This window comes from Podarcis melisellensis, assembly GCF_964234715.1.
Source record: "Podarcis melisellensis genome assembly, chromosome: 4".
Taxonomy (NCBI): Eukaryota; Metazoa; Chordata; class Lepidosauria; order Squamata; family Lacertidae; genus Podarcis; species Podarcis melisellensis.
In genome coordinates, this window is record NC_138531.1 from 53,361,450 (window position 1) to 53,383,675 (window position 22,226).

Sequence of the window (22,226 nt, forward strand, 5' to 3'; positions counted from 1 at the left end):
GGTTGACTAGGAATCGGTGGGAATCGTTTCCAAGTAAATCTGCCTAGGATCAGGGCATTTAACATTCTTAATTTATGGAATGGAAACTGCATAGCCTCAAGTGGGGCTAAATTCGGAAACAAATAACTTACGGCATCTGAAAACTCCTCAGAGCACCATAGAAGCAAGATCAAACTAGCTCAATTAATTAATTTCAAACAGAAACAACAACAAAACCCCCAAAATTAGCTTGGCATTCATTAAAACATGGGTGTTCTACCAGCAGAATGAAAAGAAGGCACTTTTCATGGGAGGTATTGAATTCAGATGGATACTTAGGAATATTGATACCTTGGGGTGGGGAGGAGAGATGAAAAACAGGACTGGAGGTTACTACAGCAGCTTTTTGTGACTACCTGATTACAGCTATTCTATTCTCATTGACCCTCTGCTGCTGTGGGTTGTTGTTTTTTTTACTTGGTAGAATTAAAAATTTACTTGGAGGAATTATTCATGGACTTCCATGAATAAATATAACTGTTAGCACCATCTTATTAACTAAAAGCAATTTAGAGATAAATACAGTGAATGTTAATGAAAGGCAAAGAATGGAAAATTGTTTAAGTGGCCAAAGAAACTTTATCCTATTGTGATGCAAGCCAAGCTATGCCAGCTATATGTAAATGTATGCAGTAGCTGGTGTGCATGTGTCCACTTTGAAGTTGCCATCTGAATTTAATTCTGCCTTTGTGATTAAATCAGGCCATTACGTTTAATCTCACTTAATAGTAAGAAACGCTCTTTGTTGTTTTCTATAGGCAACATATTCTGCCCCTAACATATACAGCTTGGCATTCACACTTTACTATTAATCCCCGATGGCTGATAATTGCTTCATCTCCAAGTTCTCTGTCCAATACACAAGAGAGCTGATTGCAACTATTCTTCCCCTATACATTAATGCACTGTTTTGGTCTTACTTCTTTGGCTCAGTGAACCCTATCAAGCTGTCCACATTTTCTGGGCATGTGGATGTATTGTAAGTTGTTAAATTAAATTCTGCACTGACTGCCCCCCCTTCTTCCCCAACCATCAGAATCTATTAGCACTGCAAGTTAGCTGATTGACAACTGAGGCTATTTTTCTACTCAGAAACCTGAAATAAAAAGGCAGAAATGTGTGTTTCGTGTGAAAAACCAAGGTCTTCTGCCAGCTGTCTTTCTACTTACACTTTCATTACCACAGCTGGAACAGTGGCGTTGCCAGAGTGTTCTTCCATTGATCTTTCGTATGCCCGTTGAGAAATTCCTTTCATATACAACGTTTACTAGGAAATTAAAAGTGTACCTTCAGTCATTTTGGAATTGGAAGAGAACTGAATGATTTACATCACATTGCCAGAGAAATGCAAGGTCTCTCCCAATTCCCTAGAGCAGGCTAGTTCATAATCATTAAGGTACCATGGAAGGCACAGATCCAAATTGCCTTTTCTCTTGGTCAGTTATTTAATTTATATGAGAATTAATTCATACAGAAGTCTCCCTGTCCCTGCTAATAGCAATTTTTGCTAGGCGTGTTGGGGGACTTACAGAGTGAACCCATTTTTATGTGAACCTCACCACACCACACAACAGCCACATACCAATTCAGAGTTAAGCACACCTAAACCCATTGACATAATCACTAGGATAATGGTTTGCACAACGTCCTTGGGGTTCTTATGTATCAGTATAAGAATATATATATGTCAGGGTTTCTGGGAGAGAGGAGGAGATGACAGAGGAGACGGAGAGCGAGTGGGAGGAGGGGCAGAAGGATGAGGAAGAAGATGACGGAATTCTGAGGGAATCCACGAGTCTGAGCAGCGAGTCAGAGGATTCTCAAAAGGGGGTTACCTTAATCAAGCAAAGGGGAGGAGAAGGGAGAAGCGGAGAGGAGCCCAGTGGAAGACAGAGGAAGCAAGAGACGTCTCAGCCGGAACGGAGAAAAGGGGGTGGAGTCGTCAGCCTCTCGGAGGGAGCAGGATTAGGAGAGAACAGAGAGAGGGGGTTGGAGCAGGGTGTTCAGCCGGAAAGGGTGGAGAGCAGAGCAGGGGGTGGTGTAGCGGTCGAAAGAAAGGTCAGCAGCAACGTACGCGCGCCAAGTTCAAACGTAGAGGCGCGCGGAAGTGGAGAGAGCTCAGGGGAGGAGCCCGGCCCTAAAGCCAGAAAGAGGGGGGAAGAGGCGGCAGAGGATTCAGCCTCAGGCGAGTCACGGAGAGAGGGAACCCAGGGGGGCAGGAAGACCCTGCGGAAAAGAAAGGAGAGGAAGAGGTGGTCTAGAGCCAGGCTATTAAGTTGGTGCGGAAGAGGGGAGGAGTCAGAGGGGACTTCAGCGGTCTAACGTGGCAGACGTACGGCCACAATGCTGAACTGTATGAGAAGCAGAAATCTTCAATAAACTTTTCCTGTAAATAAGCTGCAACGGAGTGAGGTCTCTTGTGAGCTGGGACCAGACCTGGGTGGCCGTGACAGTAAGTCCCCTCACTCAAAGCAAAAATTTTTTTTTGCGAAGCTCACGAACGGGAGCAGCCATGAGCGCTGAGGAGCAGCTGGTTGCATTGCGGAATCAGGTTACCGCTCTCACATCGGCAGTCATTGCTTCGCAGAAGAAGAATGACGACTTGGAGAAGACGTGCCAGGATTTGCAGGCAAGGTGGGAGCGCGCGGACAAGGCGGGGGCCCCAGGATCCAGAGCGGAGGGCATTGCGCTTGGACGGAGGGGGGGTGCCCTAGTTCCGCATTTTAATGGCAACTTGCAAGACTATCCCAATTTCAGGGCGGACGTTGTATATGCACTGCACTTACTCCGTCACGATTTTAAAGATGAGGAGGAGAGAGTGGGGTTCATTGTTTCGCACCTGCATGGGGAGGCCAGGGCTTGGCTACGCAATTTGTGGCGCGAAGATGGACCGGCCCGTCGCGATTCAACTGCGTTCATCAAAGCGATGGATTCTTGTTTTCAATCCTCTGTGGATGTGGACATTGCGCGCCGTCAAATGCACGGGCTGAGGCAGGGGAAAGCGACTGTGCGCCAATACCACTCTAAATTTTTTGCATTGCTCACCGCCTTAGATTGGCCAAAGGACAGTAAACCGGTCAGAGATCTTTTTTGGGAGGGATTGAGCCCCCCCATCAAGGATGAGATCGCTAGGGGGGACAGACCCCAGACCCTAGAAGACGTGGTGCAACGGGCTTTAGCTCTTGGAATTCGACATGAGGGGCGTCCGTGGCATGAGGAGGACGGGTCCCAAGCGCGTGCGCAAGCAAGGACTCTCCCTTTTGTGCACAGGGACTTCAGCCGTGCGCACCCCTCGTCAATGGGGAAGGACAGAGAGGAGCCAATGGAGATTGGTGGTGCTAGGGCTCAGAAGCCATCCCAGAGCCCTGTCCCTGGTGCAGCCAAAGCGAAGCCTCCTAGAGGAACCAGGAAGTGTTACATCTGTGACAGTGCGCACCATATGGCGAAAGAGTGCCCCCAGAGGCTCCAGAAGCACACTGCAGCGCTGGCTACTGTAACAGCAGAGGTGCAACCAGGGGAGCAGCTTCAGGGAAACGACAGTGCCTGGCTGGAAGCAGAGCTACTGGGGCTCAGCCAGGCGGATCTGTAGACAAGCCCCCAGCATCACTGCAGAGCGTGGACCCTTTGCCTCCCAAACCGGCAGTTCTGCTCACAGCAACACTCCAGTTGCCTGATGGGAGACTCCTCGAGGTTCCAATAACGATCGATTCGGGAAGCAACGCCGACTTCATGGGACTGCAGTTCGTTAAGCAGCACAACATGGCGCTCCTGCCTGCAACGACGCCTCTGAACGTGGTCACGGTGGACGGCAGGAAGTTGCTGGGGGGGCAAGTGGTGCAGCAAACCCCTCCCATGATGATGCAGATTGGCAACCATCGAGAGCTTATTAGTTTCAATGTCACCCACTTATCGGACACACCCATCGTGTTAGGCATGAGTTGGCTGGAGAGGCACAGTCCCGCGGTTGCGTGGTACCAGAGGCAGATCAACTTTTGTTCATCGTATTGTGCTCAGCATTGCTTTCAGACCGATCAGGGAGGAGAAGCTGAGCAGCCATTGCATCTGGGTATGGTGCAAACAGTGCCTCACAAGTACCAGGAATTCTTGGAGGTTTTCTGTGAGAAGGAAGCTGACAAGTTGCCGCCTCATAGACCTTACGACTGCGCGATTGATTTAGTGCCAGGGGCGCAATTGCCTGCTGCCAAGCTGTACTCCATGTCGGAGGACGAAATGCAAGAGCTTCGGGAGTTCATAGACCATAACCTCAAGCGCGGTTTCATCCAGGAATCTAAAGCAGCGGGAGGCAGCCCTGTTTTCTTTGTGAAGAAGAAGGACACGCCCCAAAAAAGGCTTATAGTGGATTACAGGTTCATCAACAGCTTGACTAAGCCCAAAGCTTTCCCCATGCCCAAGATTGACGACCTTTTAGCGACCGTCAGGAGGGGCAAGATTTTCACCAAGCTGGACCTACGTGGAGCTTACAATCTCATCCGCATCCGGAAAGGAGATGAGTGGAAGACCGCCATGTTCACCCCTCTGGGCACATACGAATACAGAGTCATGCCTTTCGGCCTCCAAAATGGCAGCCACGTTTTTCAAGCATTTATGCACCACGTGCTAGCAGGTCTCCTCTACAAGAAGTGTGTCTGCTTTCTCGACGATATCCTGATTTTCTCGGAATCGCCGGAGGATCACGATAAGGACGTGAGGGAGGTCCTGCAGAGGCTGAAGGAACACAGGCTGTACGCCAAGTTGGAAAAGTGCCAGTTTGATGTCAGAGAGGTTGATTTCCTTGGCTACAAGTTGTCCGACGAGGGACTGGCCATGGACAGGGCTAAGGTTCAAGCGCTGTTGGACTGGAAAAGCCCTCGAAATCGGAAAGAGGTCCAGAGGTTCATCGGCTTTGCCAATTTTTACCGCAAGTTTATTAAAGGTTTTGCGAACGCGACGGCGGCGATCACTGACACCCTCAGTTCCAAGAAGAAGAAGTTCGTCTGGACCGAACAAGCGGAGCGGTCTTTCCGGACGCTTAAGGGTCTTTTCGCCTCCGAAGAGCAGCTGCTCCACGTGAATCCCGGCAGACCCATGCGGGTAGAGACCGATGCGTCAGACAGAGCGGTTGGGGCCGTTCTTTTGCAAGAGGATTCACAAGGCAACTGGAGACCGGGTGCGTTCTACTCCCGGAAGCTCAGCAAGACGGAGCGCAATTATACCATATGGGACAGGGAGTTGTTGGCCATTCATGCAGCTTTCAAAGCGTGGCGACACTTCTTAATAGGAGCCAAGCACACGGTGCAGGTCCGCACGGATCACAAGAACTTAGAGTATTGGCGGACGGCTAAGTTGCAGACCCAGCGACACATGCGCTGGGCGGAGTTCTTTGCGGACTTCGACTTCAAAATAGAATACATCCCAGGAGACTCCAATGTTATTGCAGACGCGCTGTCCCGAAAGCCGCAATACTTGGAGGAAGCAGCTCCAATCGCAGCAAAGCACATTTTCGCACCGCAGGCGTGGACGTGCGCTACCATCGCAGTCGACCTGGACGCGGTGCGACGCGCGTTGCAAAGGGATCAGTTTGCACAGTCTAAGATGGAGGAGCTACGCGGAGGGTCGCGACACAACGATGAGTTTCAATTACAAGATGGACTTTTGACTCGTAAGGGTGCCCTTTACGTGCCCACCGACGATCTTCGAGCCAAGGTTCTGCAACAGTTGCATGACGCCCCTAGTGCAGGCCATTTCGGCAAAGAGAAGACGATGGAGTTGGTGGCTAGAGACTTTTGGTGGCCCCAGATGAGAGGAGAGGTGGCGGACTACGTCGCCAGGTGTGATATCTGCCAGAGGTCCAAACCAGTGCACCAGAAGCAGGCGGGATTGCTAGAACCGCTGGAGACACCGCAGCAACCATGGGAGAGGGTAGCGTTGGACTTTGTTACAGACCTGCCCAGCTCCAGAGGTAAGACGGCGGTGTTAGTGGTGGTGGACTTGTTCACCAAGATGGCGCACTTCATCCCTTGTGCCAAGGTGGCGACGGCAGAACAGACCGCAAAGCTCTTCATCGATCACGTCTTCAGAGTGCATGGACTTCCGCAGTCCGTCTTGTCCGACAGGGGGCGCCAGTTTGTTTCCACTTTCTGGCGAAAGCTTCTGGGCATCTTGCACGTCAAAATCAACCTGACATCGGCGAGGCATCCACAAACCAACGGTCAAGCGGAGAGGGTCAACGCGATCATGCAGCAGTACCTGCGGTGCTACGCCAACCAGCGACCTGCGGCGTGGGTGGACTATCTGCCGATGGCTGAATTCGCCTACAACAACACGAAACACGCTTCCACCGGGGTGACGCCTTTCTTCGCGAACAATGGCCGTCATCCCAGAACCTTCCCGAGATTTGCGGCACCAGGAGGGGGGGGGCCTCAAGATGCCGACCAGTTTGCAGCGGAGTTGCAAGAGGTGCACGAGGAGCTGCGGAGACATTTGGAGCTGGCAAAACAGGCGTATAAGGTGCAGGCCGATAAGCACAGGAGGGCGGGAGAGGACATCCAGGTTGGGGACTGGGTGTGGTTAGCAGCCCACGCGATGCCGGCCAGGTCATTGGCCAAGAAGAAGTTAGGACACAGGCAGCTAGGGCCATATCAAGTTGAGGCTAAGATCAATCCGGTGGCTTTTCGTCTAGCCCTTCCGGAAGGTTCCAGGGTGCACCCGGTCTTTCATAGGTCGGTGCTCACTCCCTACAAAACCCCACACAGGTTTCAAGAGTCAGGAGCACCCCCAGAGCCACGTAGGAGGGCGCCTGAGAAGGGGGAATCGCCAAGACCAGAACCTCTTAACGAGGTCACAGAGATACTGGACTCGAGATGGGGGGAGGAGGGAGTTGAATATTTTCTCGCCAGGGAGGGCACACCAGCCGCTGCTAATAGTTGGGTGCCAGGCTACGAGTTAGACGAACCCCTTTTGAAAGAAGAGTTCCATGCACTTTTCCCACATAGACCCATGCCAGCTGAGTACTTTGATGACTGGCTTTTCACACCCACATTGTCAGATAGCACGTTCAGGGGTTTCTCTTCCCCCGAGGAAAGAACACCAGAATCAAGCCCGCCCAGGGGATCGTGCTCGGGGGTGGACACGGAAACCCCTTATTGGTGGGAGGAGCAGCCAGAGGAGGAATGGCGTAAGAGGTGGCTGATAGGTCCTTGGCGGGCAGCACCGGAGGAAGTAGCGATGGAAGCAGAGACTGAGAAGCGTTTGGGGGAAGAACCCGACTTCGAATACACTTACACAGAACTGCCAGCAGAGAACATTGACGTAGACGACCTGTATCCTGAGCCTACCCCCGAAGAGCCGCAGTTTCCACAACCGGTCCCCGGCGAGCGGGAGGGGGGAAGGGGGGGCTTCGAGGGGGGGATGGATGTCAGGGTTTCTGGGAGAGAGGAGGAGATGACAGAGGAGACGGAGAGCGAGTGGGAGGAGGGGCAGAAGGATGAGGAAGAAGATGACGGAATTCTGAGGGAATCCACGAGTCTGAGCAGCGAGTCAGAGGATTCTCAAAAGGGGGTTACCTTAATCAAGCAAAGGGGAGGAGAAGGGAGAAGCGGAGAGGAGCCCAGTGGAAGACAGAGGAAGCAAGAGACGTCTCAGCCGGAACGGAGAAAAGGGGGTGGAGTCGTCAGCCTCTCGGAGGGAGCAGGATTAGGAGAGAACAGAGAGAGGGGGTTGGAGCAGGGTGTTCAGCCGGAAAGGGTGGAGAGCAGAGCAGGGGGTGGTGTAGCGGTCGAAAGAAAGGTCAGCAGCAACGTACGCGCGCCAAGTTCAAACGTAGAGGCGCGCGGAAGTGGAGAGAGCTCAGGGGAGGAGCCCGGCCCTAAAGCCAGAAAGAGGGGGGAAGAGGCGGCAGAGGATTCAGCCTCAGGCGAGTCACGGAGAGAGGGAACCCAGGGGGGCAGGAAGACCCTGCGGAAAAGAAAGGAGAGGAAGAGGTGGTCTAGAGCCAGGCTATTAAGTTGGTGCGGAAGAGGGGAGGAGTCAGAGGGGACTTCAGCGGTCTAACGTGGCAGACGTACGGCCACAATGCTGAACTGTATGAGAAGCAGAAATCTTCAATAAACTTTTCCTGTAAATAAGCTGCAACGGAGTGAGGTCTCTTGTGAGCTGGGACCAGACCTGGGTGGCCGTGACAATATATATATATATATATGCAGGTTTTGGTGTCCTCGGGTGTCTTCCCGTGTAAAAGTTGGGGTGTCTAGGCGACGTTTCGACGAGGTCTCACTCGTCATCTTCAGGCTGGTGCTTTCGGCTTCTTGTTACTGGAACAGAGCAGGATCTCAGTGTTTGAGTTCCTATAAATACTGTTGAGGGGGTGTGGTGTATAGCCTCCAATGTTCTGGGCAGAGAGGAAGTTCCCAGGCTAGTGTGCCTTTTCTTCTTTTGTTCCTTAATTACTTGAGGGATATCTTGAGTGATTTCTTGAGTGATATCCTGAGTACCACTTAGGTGGGTCATTAGGTGTGGATTAGTTGCTAAAGTCTTTGTGTCTTGACCTCTTGAACTTTGTGAAGAGTTTTTCTGAGAAGATGGCTGTACTGCACTTAGTTGTGCTCTGGCTTGGCTTCGTGTATAGGGGCGAGCTGTGGTTTTGTGGCCTGTGTCAGCCAGATCTGTGTAGGGATTGCAGGGGGGTGCAGCATCCGGAGGTGCCACCATGGTTTGGCTACTGGATGGTGTCTGTAATTTATCTGTGGAGAGGGTCTGGGTTTGGGTCTGGTGTGGTTGATTGGTGATGGCGTTCTGTGTGCCTCTGGATCTGGTGTCAGTTTTTGTGGGGAGGGCTAATTTCCAGATGTCTGGCAAGCGGGATGTGTCGTCACGCTTGTTCATGTTGTGAGGGTGTTTCTCTATCTCGATGGCTTCCATGATTATTCTCTTGTGGTGATGTTCCATGTTAAAGAGCAATTTGGAATCTGCAAAATTAATTTTGTGTCCTGTTTCTTTCATGTGTTGGAAAAGAGAGGAAGTTTTTTCTTCTTTTTTGACGGCATTCTTGTGTTCTGCGATACGTGCATTTATTCGTCTGTTTGTTTGTCCAATGTACGTGGCTGGGCAGACTTTGCAGGGTATTTCATAGACCCCTTGGTTTTCCAACTGGATTTTATCCTTGGGGTTTCTGAGGATATTGGCTATTTTTTGGTTGGTGCAAAAGGCTGTTTTGATATTGTGTTTATGGAGGATTTTGCTAATTTTATCTGTAGTGCCCTTGATATATTGCTCTTTAACATGGAACATCACCACAAGAGAATAATCATGGAAGCCATCGAGATAGAGAAACACCCTCACAACATGAACAAGCGTGACGACACATCCCGCTTGCCAGACATCTGGAAATTAGCCCTCCCCACAAAAACTGACACCAGATCCAGAGGCACACAGAACGCCATCACCAATCAACCACACCAGACCCAAACCCAGACCCTCTCCACAGATAAATTACAGACACCATCCAGTAGCCAAACCATGGTGGCACCTCCGGATGCTGCACCCCCCTGCAATCCCTACACAGATCTGGCTGACACAGGCCACAAAACCACAGCTCGCCCCTATACACGAAGCCAAGCCAGAGCACAACTAAGTGCAGTACAGCCATCTTCTCAGAAAAACTCTTCACAAAGTTCAAGAGGTCAAGACACAAAGACTTTAGCAACTAATCCACACCTAATGACCCACCTAAGTGGTACTCAGGATATCACTCAAGAAATCACTCAAGATATCCCTCAAGTAATTAAGGAACAAAAGAAGAAAAGGCACACTAGCCTGGGAACTTCCTCTCTGCCCAGAACATTGGAGGCTATACACCACACCCCCTCAACAGTATTTATAGGAACTCAAACACTGAGATCCTGCTCTGTTCCAGTAACAAGAAGCCGAAAGCACCAGCCTGAAGATGACGAGTGAGACCTCGTCGAAACGTCGCCTAGACACCCCAACTTTTACACGGGAAGACACCCGAGGACACCAAAACCTGCATTCCTGTACCCGTGAAAATCTACGAAAGCATATATATATATATATATATATATATATATATATATATATATGCAGGTTTTGGTGTCCTCGGGTGTCTTCCCGTGTAAAAGTTGGGGTGTCTAGGCGACGTTTCGACGAGGTCTCACTCGTCATCTTCAGGCTGGTGCTTTCGGCTTCTTGTTACTGGAACAGAGCAGGATCTCAGTGTTTGAGTTCCTATAAATACTGTTGAGGGGGTGTGGTGTATAGCCTCCAATGTTCTGGGCAGAGAGGAAGTTCCCAGGCTAGTGTGCCTTTTATATGAGAAAGGAAATGCAAAACTGAACCATTCTGGCCCTTAGTGCCTATGGAAACAGATTATTGATTAAATACCACATTTAGGGCTTATCCACATTTATCTTTCACCTGCTCTTTACAAGCATAGTCTGTGTTTTACAGCTCCATGTCTGAGTGCCTTTTTTGGCCTGTGGAGCTTTCCCTGAGAAAACCCACTATTTAAAGCTCAATCGGAGCAAACGTCAATCTATGAAAACACCTGAATTGACAACTGCTCTGACTGAGCACTAAGAACACTGGGGCAAAAAAGAACCCCACTCAGACAAGGAGCATTAAAGCATGGACCTGCACCTGGAAAGGGTGGGGCAAAAAGTAAGTGTGAATAATAATTGTAAGGACTTACATACACAAACAGGTTTCTGTCTCTCCAAACTGTTGTCCTTAGCGTTGGGTCCAATGGCACCTGAAATAAGCCTTTTAACCATATGCCAGGATTCAACCTTGAGGTAGCCCTCATAACTTGGTGCCACTCTGAAGCAGTAAGAGCAGTTACTATTGGAGATATCATCTCCTCTCCCACACTTTAGGTAAAACAATGGCATGGAAGCCAAGAGAACATTTGTTTATTTTTCATGGAGCTCCTGCCTCTCAAGGCATTGCACATAATGTGGCCTCACATTATGTCATCGCCAGATCTTCACCTTCTGAAGACATACTGACATGATATCCTATATATGTCCACTTAGAAAAAAGCCTTGTTGAGTTCAAAGGGATTTCCTCCAAGGTAAGCATGTGCAGAATTGCAGCTTTACTTTCTTATTCTAATCTGTGAGATTGAAAATAATCTGTGTATAACGCAATCTCCCTGAGGACAGTTTCATTTTTAGCTCAAGTAACGCAATGCAACCATTTTAATGAAGTACAAAATGTAGCTAATCTCTGTATTGAATTTTTATTCTTGTTTGCATATTCTCTTATTATCTGGCACACCTGCAGCTTTCATTCTACAATGGTCAGTTTTCTATGGGCATACTTAGAGTGAATAACTAATATTATCTTATTTCCAGTTCTTGGGAAATGGCTGTAGCTCCTGATGGATCATTCTCAGTAGATCCCATGTCAGTATTTGTTGTGGGTAATTTCATGGTTCCTAGCCAATATTTTCAATCATTCATTCAGTGACTAATTAACATAGCTAGATTTCTAGTGGGTTGCTGTCCAGCATCTTCAGCAAAATTTATTTTGCATATATTGCAAGATGTTTTTGTGCCGCCTCAAAGTACAATTCTATGAATAACAATAAAGTAAGCAGTTTCTTGGCAGCTAAATATTTTGTTACTGCAGGAAGACTCTGTGGATTCAGAGAACTCTAAACAAAAACATCAGGCCAAAATATTAATGTCCCATGGCAAGAAACACAAGCACCCTCCAATTTGTCTTGTTGGCAATTTCCACTTCTCTGGGTCTTTTGTATCCCCAAAGATCTGAAATAATAATTTAAGTGAATTTGGTTACATTATTAAACTACCTGACTTAGACATGATACTGTCCCATTACTTACTTACTTACTTACTTACTAACTAGTCTGCTCAATCCCATGGCTTAAAGCAGTTTTCTCAAATGTTAAGAGATTTTCTTTCCCCCAGGGGCTCAGTCTGAAACAGTTAAATTGGGTATAAAAGAGGCAGGAATAAATGGGGGAAATGATATTATAAACACACATGTTAATCTATTTTTTAAATGCATTAATCAGCTTTTAAAAACAAACCAATCTTCCCAAAGCAAACCATAAATAACCAACCCCAAAAGCTATCTATAGGACTATATTTTGCTATCACCCACCTGCTCTTCAGCACAGATCGTAACGTCTCCCCTGAATTGCCTTACACTTTCCTTTCTCTTGCAGAGTATGGAAGAGGCATGAGCTTTGCAATGTGTGGCTACAAGTGTGCTTCTCAATCTGCAAATGTTCTCTATAAGAAGCAGGAAAAATGAGGCTTTCCTTACCCATTATTTTCACTCTCATCTTGTTGTATTTCATCTGCATTCAGGTTTACCATTCAGTAGTTTGGCCAACTCCCTCTGGATTTCTTTATGGCCTTTTCTAGATTAGTTAAGCGTTTTCTAGATATGTTTGCAAGTTAAGCTTTCTTTCTTTCTTCCTAGGCTACTGCACTCATGTTTCTAAAAAAAATTGTTCAAACGACATAAATGTATGTGGAAGAGCATCTACCTTGAATGAAGGTCCCAGGTTCAGTTCCTGGCATTTTCAAGTAGGGCTGGAAGAGACCCCAGTCTGAAACCTCTAGAGCGGCTACCAGTCATTGTGGACAAGGCTGAGGTAGATAGACCAATGAGTGTGACTCACTGTGATGCAGTGTCCTATATTCCTAGGCACCATTACACATGGATTCCACTGTGAATCACATTTAATTTTTCGGCTGTTTGCCCTGCTATCTGAGCCGGAGTATCAGATGCTCTTTCCTTCCCTCTGAATGAAAACCGAGCAGTCAAAAACAGGGGAAACCACCTGGGCAGAATTAATCAAATTGAATTGAGGAGGCCAAAGATGCAATTTGTCCATACTTACCTGGGAATATCCCGTTGACACACTGGGTCTTACTGTTGAGTTAGGCTGCTTAGGGGTTGAGCGGTCAGGCTGGGATCAGTCTCCTCTCAGCCCTCCTGCTGAGAGTCCCTGAGAGAAGGCTTCCAGCTTCAGCCTAGAAGCAAGGAAAGGGTGTGCATGCTTCAAGATCTGAAAACTCCCCAGTAGTAACCAACCTGAAGGAAGATTTGGACACTGGAGAAGGAGGCCAGCTCTAAGGACTTCATTTACACTCCATGTTCAGCCGTCCTCTCTTCCCCACTTCACTGACCTAGCTTTCCAGATTTAATTATGTCTACCATTTTTTAATCATCTTGAATCTTAACAAGACATTCTGAAACTACCATACAGTTACAATGAATTGCAGATTCTACACAGGGGTCTTTGCTTATCTGACTACTTCATCGGAGGCAGAGTCCCTAATTATTCTGGGGCTCTTCTCCTTGATACTAGATTGCTCCTACCTCTAATTAAGCTTAGTCAAATTTGAGACTGAAGTGAATTACTGGCTCTCCTTCAGGCATAAATGGATTATGACAACATACTTTGCCTCTCACTGATACAGATGCATTGGGCATGTGAGCAGATAGATATTACAGTTTGGTGTTTATTTGTGCACATTATAATGGTAAACTCACAATAACTGAAGTGAACAAAAACTAAAGGGGAGAATAAAACCATTCAGACGTAAGTGAATTTAAAACACCATTGTTTCTAGAATTATAGAGCTTCATTTGTATATAAAACTGGAAAAATGGATTGAAAGATATCTTAAAAGGCTGTCTCAAGATCTCTCTTTAATCAGAATCAACTATAAATAACTAAACTAAACTAAATAACTAAATAACTAAAGGATTAAAAGAAGGGGGGCTTCCAGTGGCACAGACTCTGTAATATATTATGGTATCAACATATTAGAACATTCTGAGTTGTATTTTTCTAACATCATCTCTTAAACCCAGGCTAGAAACAGAACATATCAAGTACTAAAATCAGAAGCAGTAGATCAGGAGGTGGAGCTATCAAATGAAATCACAAGCATTTCTTTATTAATTTTTATCTGTTTCCAAGACAATGGCTCTCCTGTTTCACTCATCACCATTAAAATAGAGACTTTATGGATTATCTGCTCAGGGTAATGTTACAAATTTATCATTATCTTTTAGGTAATGGAAAACTGGAATCCTGGGAGCACTTACTAAGCGGTAAGCTCCATTCTGAGTAAGCAAGTTTAGGATTGTGCTGAGGGCTACCATGATATGCAAACTTACTTGGGAGTCAGTCCCATTAAAATCAATTACTTCTGAGTAAAAATGGATAGGTTTGGGCTGCCCCATGATAGCTGTGGTGGTATTATCTTCAAACAATACATCAGTGGCGACTAATGACTATACGATCTACAATTAAATACTAGGCAATGAGGGAGAACGGGTGGCATCTCAGGGTTGCCAAGGTAAATGACAAGACTCGCTTGTTACTGCACTGGGTGAAGACAAATACAGTTGCAGAGGCATGATTAAGTTAAGGACTTTTGTGGAGCATGCGCACTACGTCAATTGGACAAGCAGCCCGACCTTAAGCACGTTCACTTTGGAAGCAAGCCTCGTGGCTTATTCCAAAGTGAACGCGCACAAGTTCTCATCATTCACGGTACATAACTTTGGTTGGTCTTTTGCCCCTTATAAAACTGTAAAGCAAGTTTTCTGGGCAACAGCTTTATTTTTCGTTTTCCCTGGCAATGTCTCCCGCCTCTTTACACGCGCGCCCCCGAAGCGATCTCACATCTGATTTGAAAGGACACTGAAATGCATGCAACATGTCCTGTTAAAGAGCCGGACGCCGCGGGGATTCCTCTCTCCCGTTGCTGAATTGTCTGCACTCTCGCCGCCCGACCCCGGCGAGGACTAAACGGAGGAGGAGGAGGCTCCCCCTCCGCTCGCGCCAGTGCTCCTGCTGCGCACGTGTCCTTGTCCTCGCCCCTCCCTCCAGGTCCGATCTTCCGCCTCTGCTCTCCTCTAACCCCCCCACCCCCACTCCGCCGCAGTCCCGGGCCAGTCACTTGGAGAACTGCGCCTGCACTGCCGTTAAACTGAGGCCGGACGACGGGATGAAGTGGGGGAACTTGCAAATGGCGCAAGTGCACAGGCTGGCGCCGCTGGGCAGGTGCACTTGGCCGCACTGCTGCTCTTCCAGGGCCACCGAGAGGTACTTGCTGGCCGGGTGCGGGGCGTGGTGGTGATGGGCATTCACGGCCCCCGGCGTCAAGAGCACCGGGCCCGGGGCGGCGGCGGCGGCGAAGAGGGGCAGGCCGGCCAGGAGCAGCCGGGGGCCCGAGCCGCTCATCTCGCCTAGGATCCTCCGGAGCTCTTGCAAGGAGCTCCCAAGCAAGAGGATGTAGTTCCTGGCCAGGAGCAGCGTGGCGATCTTGGAGAGCTTCCTCCCCGGCGAGCTCTGGCAGTGCGCGGCCGAGTAGGGCAGGATCACCTCCCGCAGCGCGTCCATCGCCAGGTTGAGATCTTGCATCCGCTTCCGCTCCCGGCTGTTGATCTTCCTCCGGAGCTGCTGCTGCTCGCTTTTCTGGTCACTCTTGGGCGTGACGCCGCCGGCAGGGGCTCCTGCCGCGGTCGCCTTGGCGCTCCCGGGTCCATGGAGAGGCTCTGGAGCAAAGTCTGGCCGCTCCGGAGCTGCTTTGGCCAGCAAGGCGGGAGGGGGCTGCCTGTAGCCCACCAGCTCATAGAAGGGCGGCTGCCTCAGCATGATCGCTTCGCTGCTGCGCTTTCAGAGCAGGCAGAAAACTTCCATAGCACAAAAAAGGAGCCGGGGGGAGGGTGGGGAGCAGCTGGAAGGAAAAGGGGGGCGGGGAACGCGCCGGTGATTTGCCGTGAGATGTGAGGAAAGGGATAATCGGCCGAACCCTCTTTAAATCCAACTCTGTTGTTAAAGTAAAGGAATGTCAGGCCGGCGGCCAATGGGAGTGCAAATCTGGGCAAAGAGCGGCGCTCATTGGCTGCCGCGTGGCGTGGAGGGAAGACGCTGCGCTGGGCAAAACAAGAAGTTTATTGTCGCCTCCGGGCTCTGCGGGTTCCGCCGCTCAAACTTCCGCAAGGGCTTCTGTCCATTCCGCTCACCTTTTGGAGCGCGCTTGTTCCCCCCCCCCCCCGTTTATATGTGCTCTGGTTCCTTCTCCTGCGTTTTGACTGCTGGCAGGAATATAAACGCCTTCCGAAGGGCTGGGATCTGTAAATTTGCTCTGCTTTTCAGACTGCAAAGTGGTGTTTGACATTTGTTTGTTTTGGTCATAAAATAACTTGCCCCCCCCCCCGCCACTGGTTAAAAACAAGCTATTTTAAAATAAAGCAGAAGACAGAGCTGAGATATCACATGTAGAAATGGGACGTTGCAGGACTTGTGTTTGCACCCACATGCTTATTTAACTTTGACATACAGCAAAGGATTTTATAGCCCATTGAATGTGCTAATTGGCTTGCCAATGACAATATGTCTGCATCATCAAGCACTGTTTTGTGAACTACCACTATCAGTTTATCATTATCTGTCCTTTTCACTGGCCTCTGACCTCCCGTTTTTATAACCCCCCCCAACCCCCAAGTGAATATAAATTCAACCTATAATTCATGATAATGCTTCACGCATCTGATATGGTAGACTGTGGTCCATCAAAGCTTATGTCATGATAAATTGGTTAGTCTTGAAGGTGCCACAAGACTCTTAATTGTTTATGCTTCAAAAGCCTAATGTGGTTACTTGCCATGATCTCCCCCATCTATATTTCACAAATGTTTTTGCTGTGTCTCAGCCTTGTTTCATTTTGATTTCAGGTATTTATTATAAGTAGTCTTCAGCCGTTCTGTTAAGGCAGCTCAAAGTATGAAATAAAGCAATGTAAAATTCAGTATCAGTAAAAAACAGTGCAATCCTAAACATTTTTCTTTAGAAGTAAGTCCCATTGAACTCAGTGGGCATTGCTCCATAGTAAGTGTTCTTAGAATTGCAAACCATAAGTCAAGAACAACTGTAAAACTTTTTTTTACATTGAACTGAGATACAAAAATTCAGTAAAAATCAAAGACAATACAAAGCAATAAAACAAAATGATAAAACAGCAGGATAATGTAATTCAGGTTAAATCGGATAGATGCAAAATGCCCAGGCCCGTGGTTTTTCTTATTTTTAATTGTATATACCTTACAGCTAGATAAAAGGGTTTGGAGACAGAAGTACGGTAAGTTGTAGCCCATCTTCCTTGGAGATACTTTAGACATGTGTGCCCTAAGGAAAAGTAGAAGGGGAGAGGTCCAGGCTGTGGTAGGTGCCAGGGACTACTTAAGTTTTTTCTGCCCTGATGGAGTGACTAAGCTCTGAAGTAGCATTGTTGTTGTTGTTATATTCTTTACACTCTGCCTTTTTCTTGGGTGGGACTTTGGGGGAAATGAGTTCATGCCACCCTTTCCTGCAAGGACAGTTGATGGCCTGAGAGAACAGTTGTGGCAGCTGCTGCCCTGCCTTCCTTGGGGCTGCTAAAGACAAACCTCTGTGACCTGAGGGAAGACAGCTTTTGCCATCCACTCTCAGATAGCCCACTGTGAACTGCCTTGGTGATAATGTGATATAAAATTGCAACAAATAGAACTATAACAATGCCATGCTTACATTGCTGCTTCCTATGTTCTCACGGTTTTATGCCATAACTAAGGAAGCTTAATTAAGAAATGCCCAAGGGCTTAAGTGTACATACTGGATTTTTTGACTCTTTAAAATGAAGAATAATTATATCAATAATAAACCAACAATTATACAAGGAATAAACAAATATTGAGACCCCACATCATTCCTGATGCCAGAATTATTCTGGGACAGGACCAACCCCCATGTTTGGCAAAGGAATATGTTGTAGAAAGGCCATTTCCCTGTGGTGTGACAGGCTAGTCTTCAAGTGGTGGGTTGGAACCCACTCCTGGGTCACAGCCTTACATAAGGTTGGTCACAACAGCAGCACAACCACCATACAAATATATGGTGAAAATTAAGAGGTGGTTCTCAAAGGTATGTCCACAATTTGATAAGACTAGGCAAGTCTATTTTAAACATGAGCTAGACAATCCACATCATTATATTAGTGCATAAGCTTCAATACACACATGTGATCACTTGAGGCATAGTCGTTAAGTTTGTCCTTGGTCTCATTCATAAGTATGGCGGTGCAGACTGGTGTCCAAATATTGGGTATGGTGACTGGCATGTGGGTGACTGAAACAAGGCCAGCCCTATGATGAGGCAGAGTGAGGCAGCTGCCTCAGGTGGCAGGGAGTGGACAGAACCGTGAGTGTCATATGGCCTGCCCTGTACCTCTTACGATAGCCTGCTGCTCTCAGGTGCAGTGGAAGATCCTGTCCTTTCATCAGTATTGGAGTAAGATTCAACTGCCAGTCAAATTGGCTTCTGTATGTGCCTTGAGGAAGGGCACCATCTTGTTCTTCTCCTCAGGCAGCAAAATGTCTCTAGCCAGCCTTGGCTGAAGAGGATGAGATCCTGCAGATTGATCTTCCATCTTGGTGCTTTGCTTTTGTGGCTACTTCCTCCTTTTTCTTTTCTTTTCCCAGCCCAATGCACTTAGTCTACTTGGAAATCATGGCCTCTGACTTCGAGTTGATAATAAGGAGCTTTCAGAGCTCCATCAGTCCATTATTATAAGCTAGTGTGGCTTGGCTTATGGAGCTTTCTGCACTGTTGTGATGAATTGGACAAAGGCACAGTTCCCAGTCCTATTTTACAGAGCAATCCTAACCATGTCTACTCAGACATAAACCTTACTGAATTCCATGAGGCTTGCTTCCAGGAAAGTGGGATTAGGATTGCAGCCTTAGTCACTTTGGAAAATATGCTGATGGTGTTGATAATGATGTAGTAGCAATAATAATAATAACATCATCTGAGAACCAGTGCCAAGCATCTGTCTTGCCACTGACTTTTGAAAGCTGGGAGCCATTAATTGAAGGAAGGGCTCCAGAGTTATAGGCCATGAACTCCAGGTAGGATTGAGAGCTGGAAACTCTTAATTATGCCATGTTGTAATTGGAGGTAAGGATGGGGCAAGACCGGAATATGCACAAGAATGAGGCAGTGGGGTAAAGTGGTTAGAGTATCAGACTAGGGGTCCCTCTGATCTTGTTTTCTTTTTTTGTAAAAAAAAGAATCTGCAACAGATCATTGATACAATAGCTATGATTTGTGGTGGATTTATACCGGACTGTCTACACTGCTTCTCCAGTGTCATGAATTAATGCCATTGGGAGGGGCATTTGCTACCAAACCAGGACAAAAGAAAGAAAGAAAGAAACCAGAGCATTTGTGGTATACAAAGTTACAGGATTTCAGCAGGAAATTATGGGAAATGTGCTGGATAGAAACAAAGCAGTATGTCCACCTAGGCACAAACAGTATGGAAAGCAGGATTGCATATAACCACCCCAATACAGTCCTGAGCACAAACCATCACAAATGTACAATAAAATGTGCAACTTCCAGGGTGATCTGTCTCTCAGCCTAGTCTACCTCTCAGAGTTGTTGTGGGGATGAAATTCCAGGATGTGCGTGTGTCCATGTGCACCGTTTTGAGATTGCTGTAGGAAACGTAGGATATAAATATGGTAAATAAATAAACAAGGCCCCTCCTTTCACTAGCTAGTTCAGGTCTCCACTTTTGTTTGCAATGTAGGTACTAGAAAATCTCAGTGGTTATTTTTTTGCAATGTTTGCATCTAATTTTAATATAATAAGAACTTTATGCTTCTAATAACAAATAAATAAATGTGTTTTTTTTAAAAAACAAAACCAGAAATCTTCTTTTCAACTGTTGTTCTTTAAATTGATCTGCGCAACTGAGCTTATCAAACTCTGGATGCCTGGCAGAGAGCACGTTCTTCAAACTGATGGAAACCGCTTTGATCTGAGCACTTTAAACAAAAACTGTTAAAACACACATATTGGGGGGAAATTAACATAAAAATTTTTGTTGCAAATTGTGGGTTGTTGGCTAAAATAGGTAAGGATAAGAAAAACAAGGATACTGAATCTTAAGTGTCAAGTTTTCTAGTTTGAAAACAAACCCCAGTGCTTAGATCTATCAAGCCCATGGAAGAACCTACTTTCTGTTTCAAAGGAGAGGGAAATGACAAAATACTTTTGTTGACACGGAAGGTTGGTGGGGGGAGAGAATGCCAATGAAAAAGATGTCTGTTTCCTTTTTCTTTATAAATGGGTTTAAGATAGGCAATCAAACATTCACTTCAAACTTCAGAATAGGTTTGAAAGTGTACTTGTGCATAGAACAGCCAATCTGCCTTAAAACAGTGTGATCCAGTGTGCTGTGAAATTGCACACACAAGTCTATAAAATCAATTTCAAAGGGCTGGCTTTCTTTGCAGGAAAAAAAAATCACGATATTCTTTGAGCCATTCTAAAGTTGGTAGCTTAAGCCAAACACTGTAGAGGGTTCTCCCTGTTGCCATAAAAGAGACAGTTTGCTTAGACGGCTGTGGCTGATTTATAACACAGTGCCCAATGTCATGGTCAGGTTTTTTGCGTGACAAAACCCTGGCAGTTTAACTCGGACTCTCCGTCAGACTCAAAAGATGTGAGTGATTCTGGCCGGTGCAGCTTCGCTTGCGGGATGTTCCAAATGGTTAAAACGAACCCTTTCATAAGGACACATGGCCAAGTGTGTTCAAAGGAACGAAGGGGAGAACAAAGGTAGCTCTGAAGTCATTTCCCTGCACTGAATCCAGCCATCCGGTTTGACTCTTTCTTCCATGAATAGGCAGAATGCAACAGGAAGAACAAGCCTGAAAGAGAACAAACCAGCCAAATGTACTGGCAGAGGGACCTGAGAGAGAAGGCAGGGGCAGCTTGATGCCCGGCTTCTATTCTTTGCCCTTGGAAAGGAATGAATGATAAATTTATAGCATCCAAAAGGTAATAAATGTGTCTAGCTGAAGTGCCACGGCCAAGTTCCTAGGACACCTGCAAAGACAGGGGGGGCTTTATAGGACCACGCAGCCCTCTCTTTATTGGAAGCAGACGGACTGCAGCGGACACAGAGGGATACTGTTCCCAGTTTTGCCCCGTTCCTCTGCCGCTGGCTCAAAGTCCTTATCAATGTATGCAGCAGCCAGGCCTGCTGGCCTTCTGCATAAAACACCATTCAATCAGGGTATGAGAGAGAGGGGGACAGGCAGGCAGCAAACGGCTAATGAAAAAGGACTTGGGATCTGAATTTGTCCCAAGCTGTACTGCTACATCCAGTGCATCCGCCATCCGCAATCAACCTACCCAACTAGTCTGCATACTTACCGTACAATTAGAGCCCATTCATCCCAGCTGCAAAGGATTATGGGAACTGTACTTTACACTTCACAGAACCACGAACCATAGCACTCTTAACAAACTACTGCTCCCAGGATTCTGGGGTTGTGTGTGTTTTTAATGGGCTTTAATCGTAGAAGTGTAAAGTTGGATGGGACCACAAGGGCCGTCTAGTCCAACCCTCGGCAATGCAAGCAACTTTCACCCAATAAGGGGCTTGAACCCATGACCTTGAAATTGAGTCATGCTCTGCCCACTGAGCAGGGACACGGTGGCGCTGTGAGTTAAACCACAGAGCCTAGGACTTGCCGATCAGAAGGTCAGCAGTTTGAATCCCCGTGACGGGGTGAGCTCCCATTGCTCGGTCCCTGCTCCTGCCAACCTAGCAGTTCGAAAGCACGGCAAAGTGCAAGTAGATCAATAGGTACCGCTCCGGTGAGAAGGTGAACGGCGTTTCCGTGCGCTGCTCTGGTTTGCAGAAGTGGCTTAGTCATGCTGGCCCCATGACCCGGAAGCTGTACGCCGGCTCTCTCGGCCAATAAAGCGAGATGAGAGCCGCAACCCCAGAGTCATTCATGACTGGACCTAATGGTCAGGGGTCCCTTTACCTTTTACTACCCACTGAGCTAGCAGGACATAGGTGTGGTGCGGTTGCAGTAATTGGGGAGCTTTTAAGCAAGGCCTAGTTACGAGTACCCCACCCTCCCAGGCCCAGAATGCCACCTCTCTCAATCCATGGCAATTATCCTACTGCTTTTACTTCCCTTGGAGAAGATTAAGAAACACACCCTGTATTTATTTGCCCAACAGGCCTGGCTGTGCTAGTGCTGAAGGACTGCGGCCACTGAGGGAGGCAGAAGATGCCATAGCACGTAATGTGCCGAGCATCTTGTTGGGG

The 22,226-nt window shown here is 47.4% G+C and overlaps 1 protein-coding gene across 1 annotated transcript; it reads right to left on the bottom strand.

Moving 5' to 3' along the window:
- Positions 1–13,973: 13,973 nt before the first annotated feature.
- On the bottom strand, positions 13,974–17,563 carry OLIG1 (oligodendrocyte transcription factor 1). The gene has a single exon (XM_081907937.1). It carries the CDS (start codon positions 15,701–15,703, stop codon positions 15,002–15,004), a length of 702 nt encoding a protein of 233 aa, XP_081764063.1. The 5' UTR covers positions 15,704–17,563; the 3' UTR covers positions 13,974–15,001.
- Positions 17,564–22,226: the final 4,663 nt, after the last annotated feature.

Bases quoted from the DNA above. Each gene is read 5' to 3' on its own strand.
- OLIG1 (XM_081907937.1), bottom strand. From the start codon at position 15,703: ATGCTGAGGCAGCCGCCCTTCTATGAGCTGGTGGGCTACAGGCAGCCC.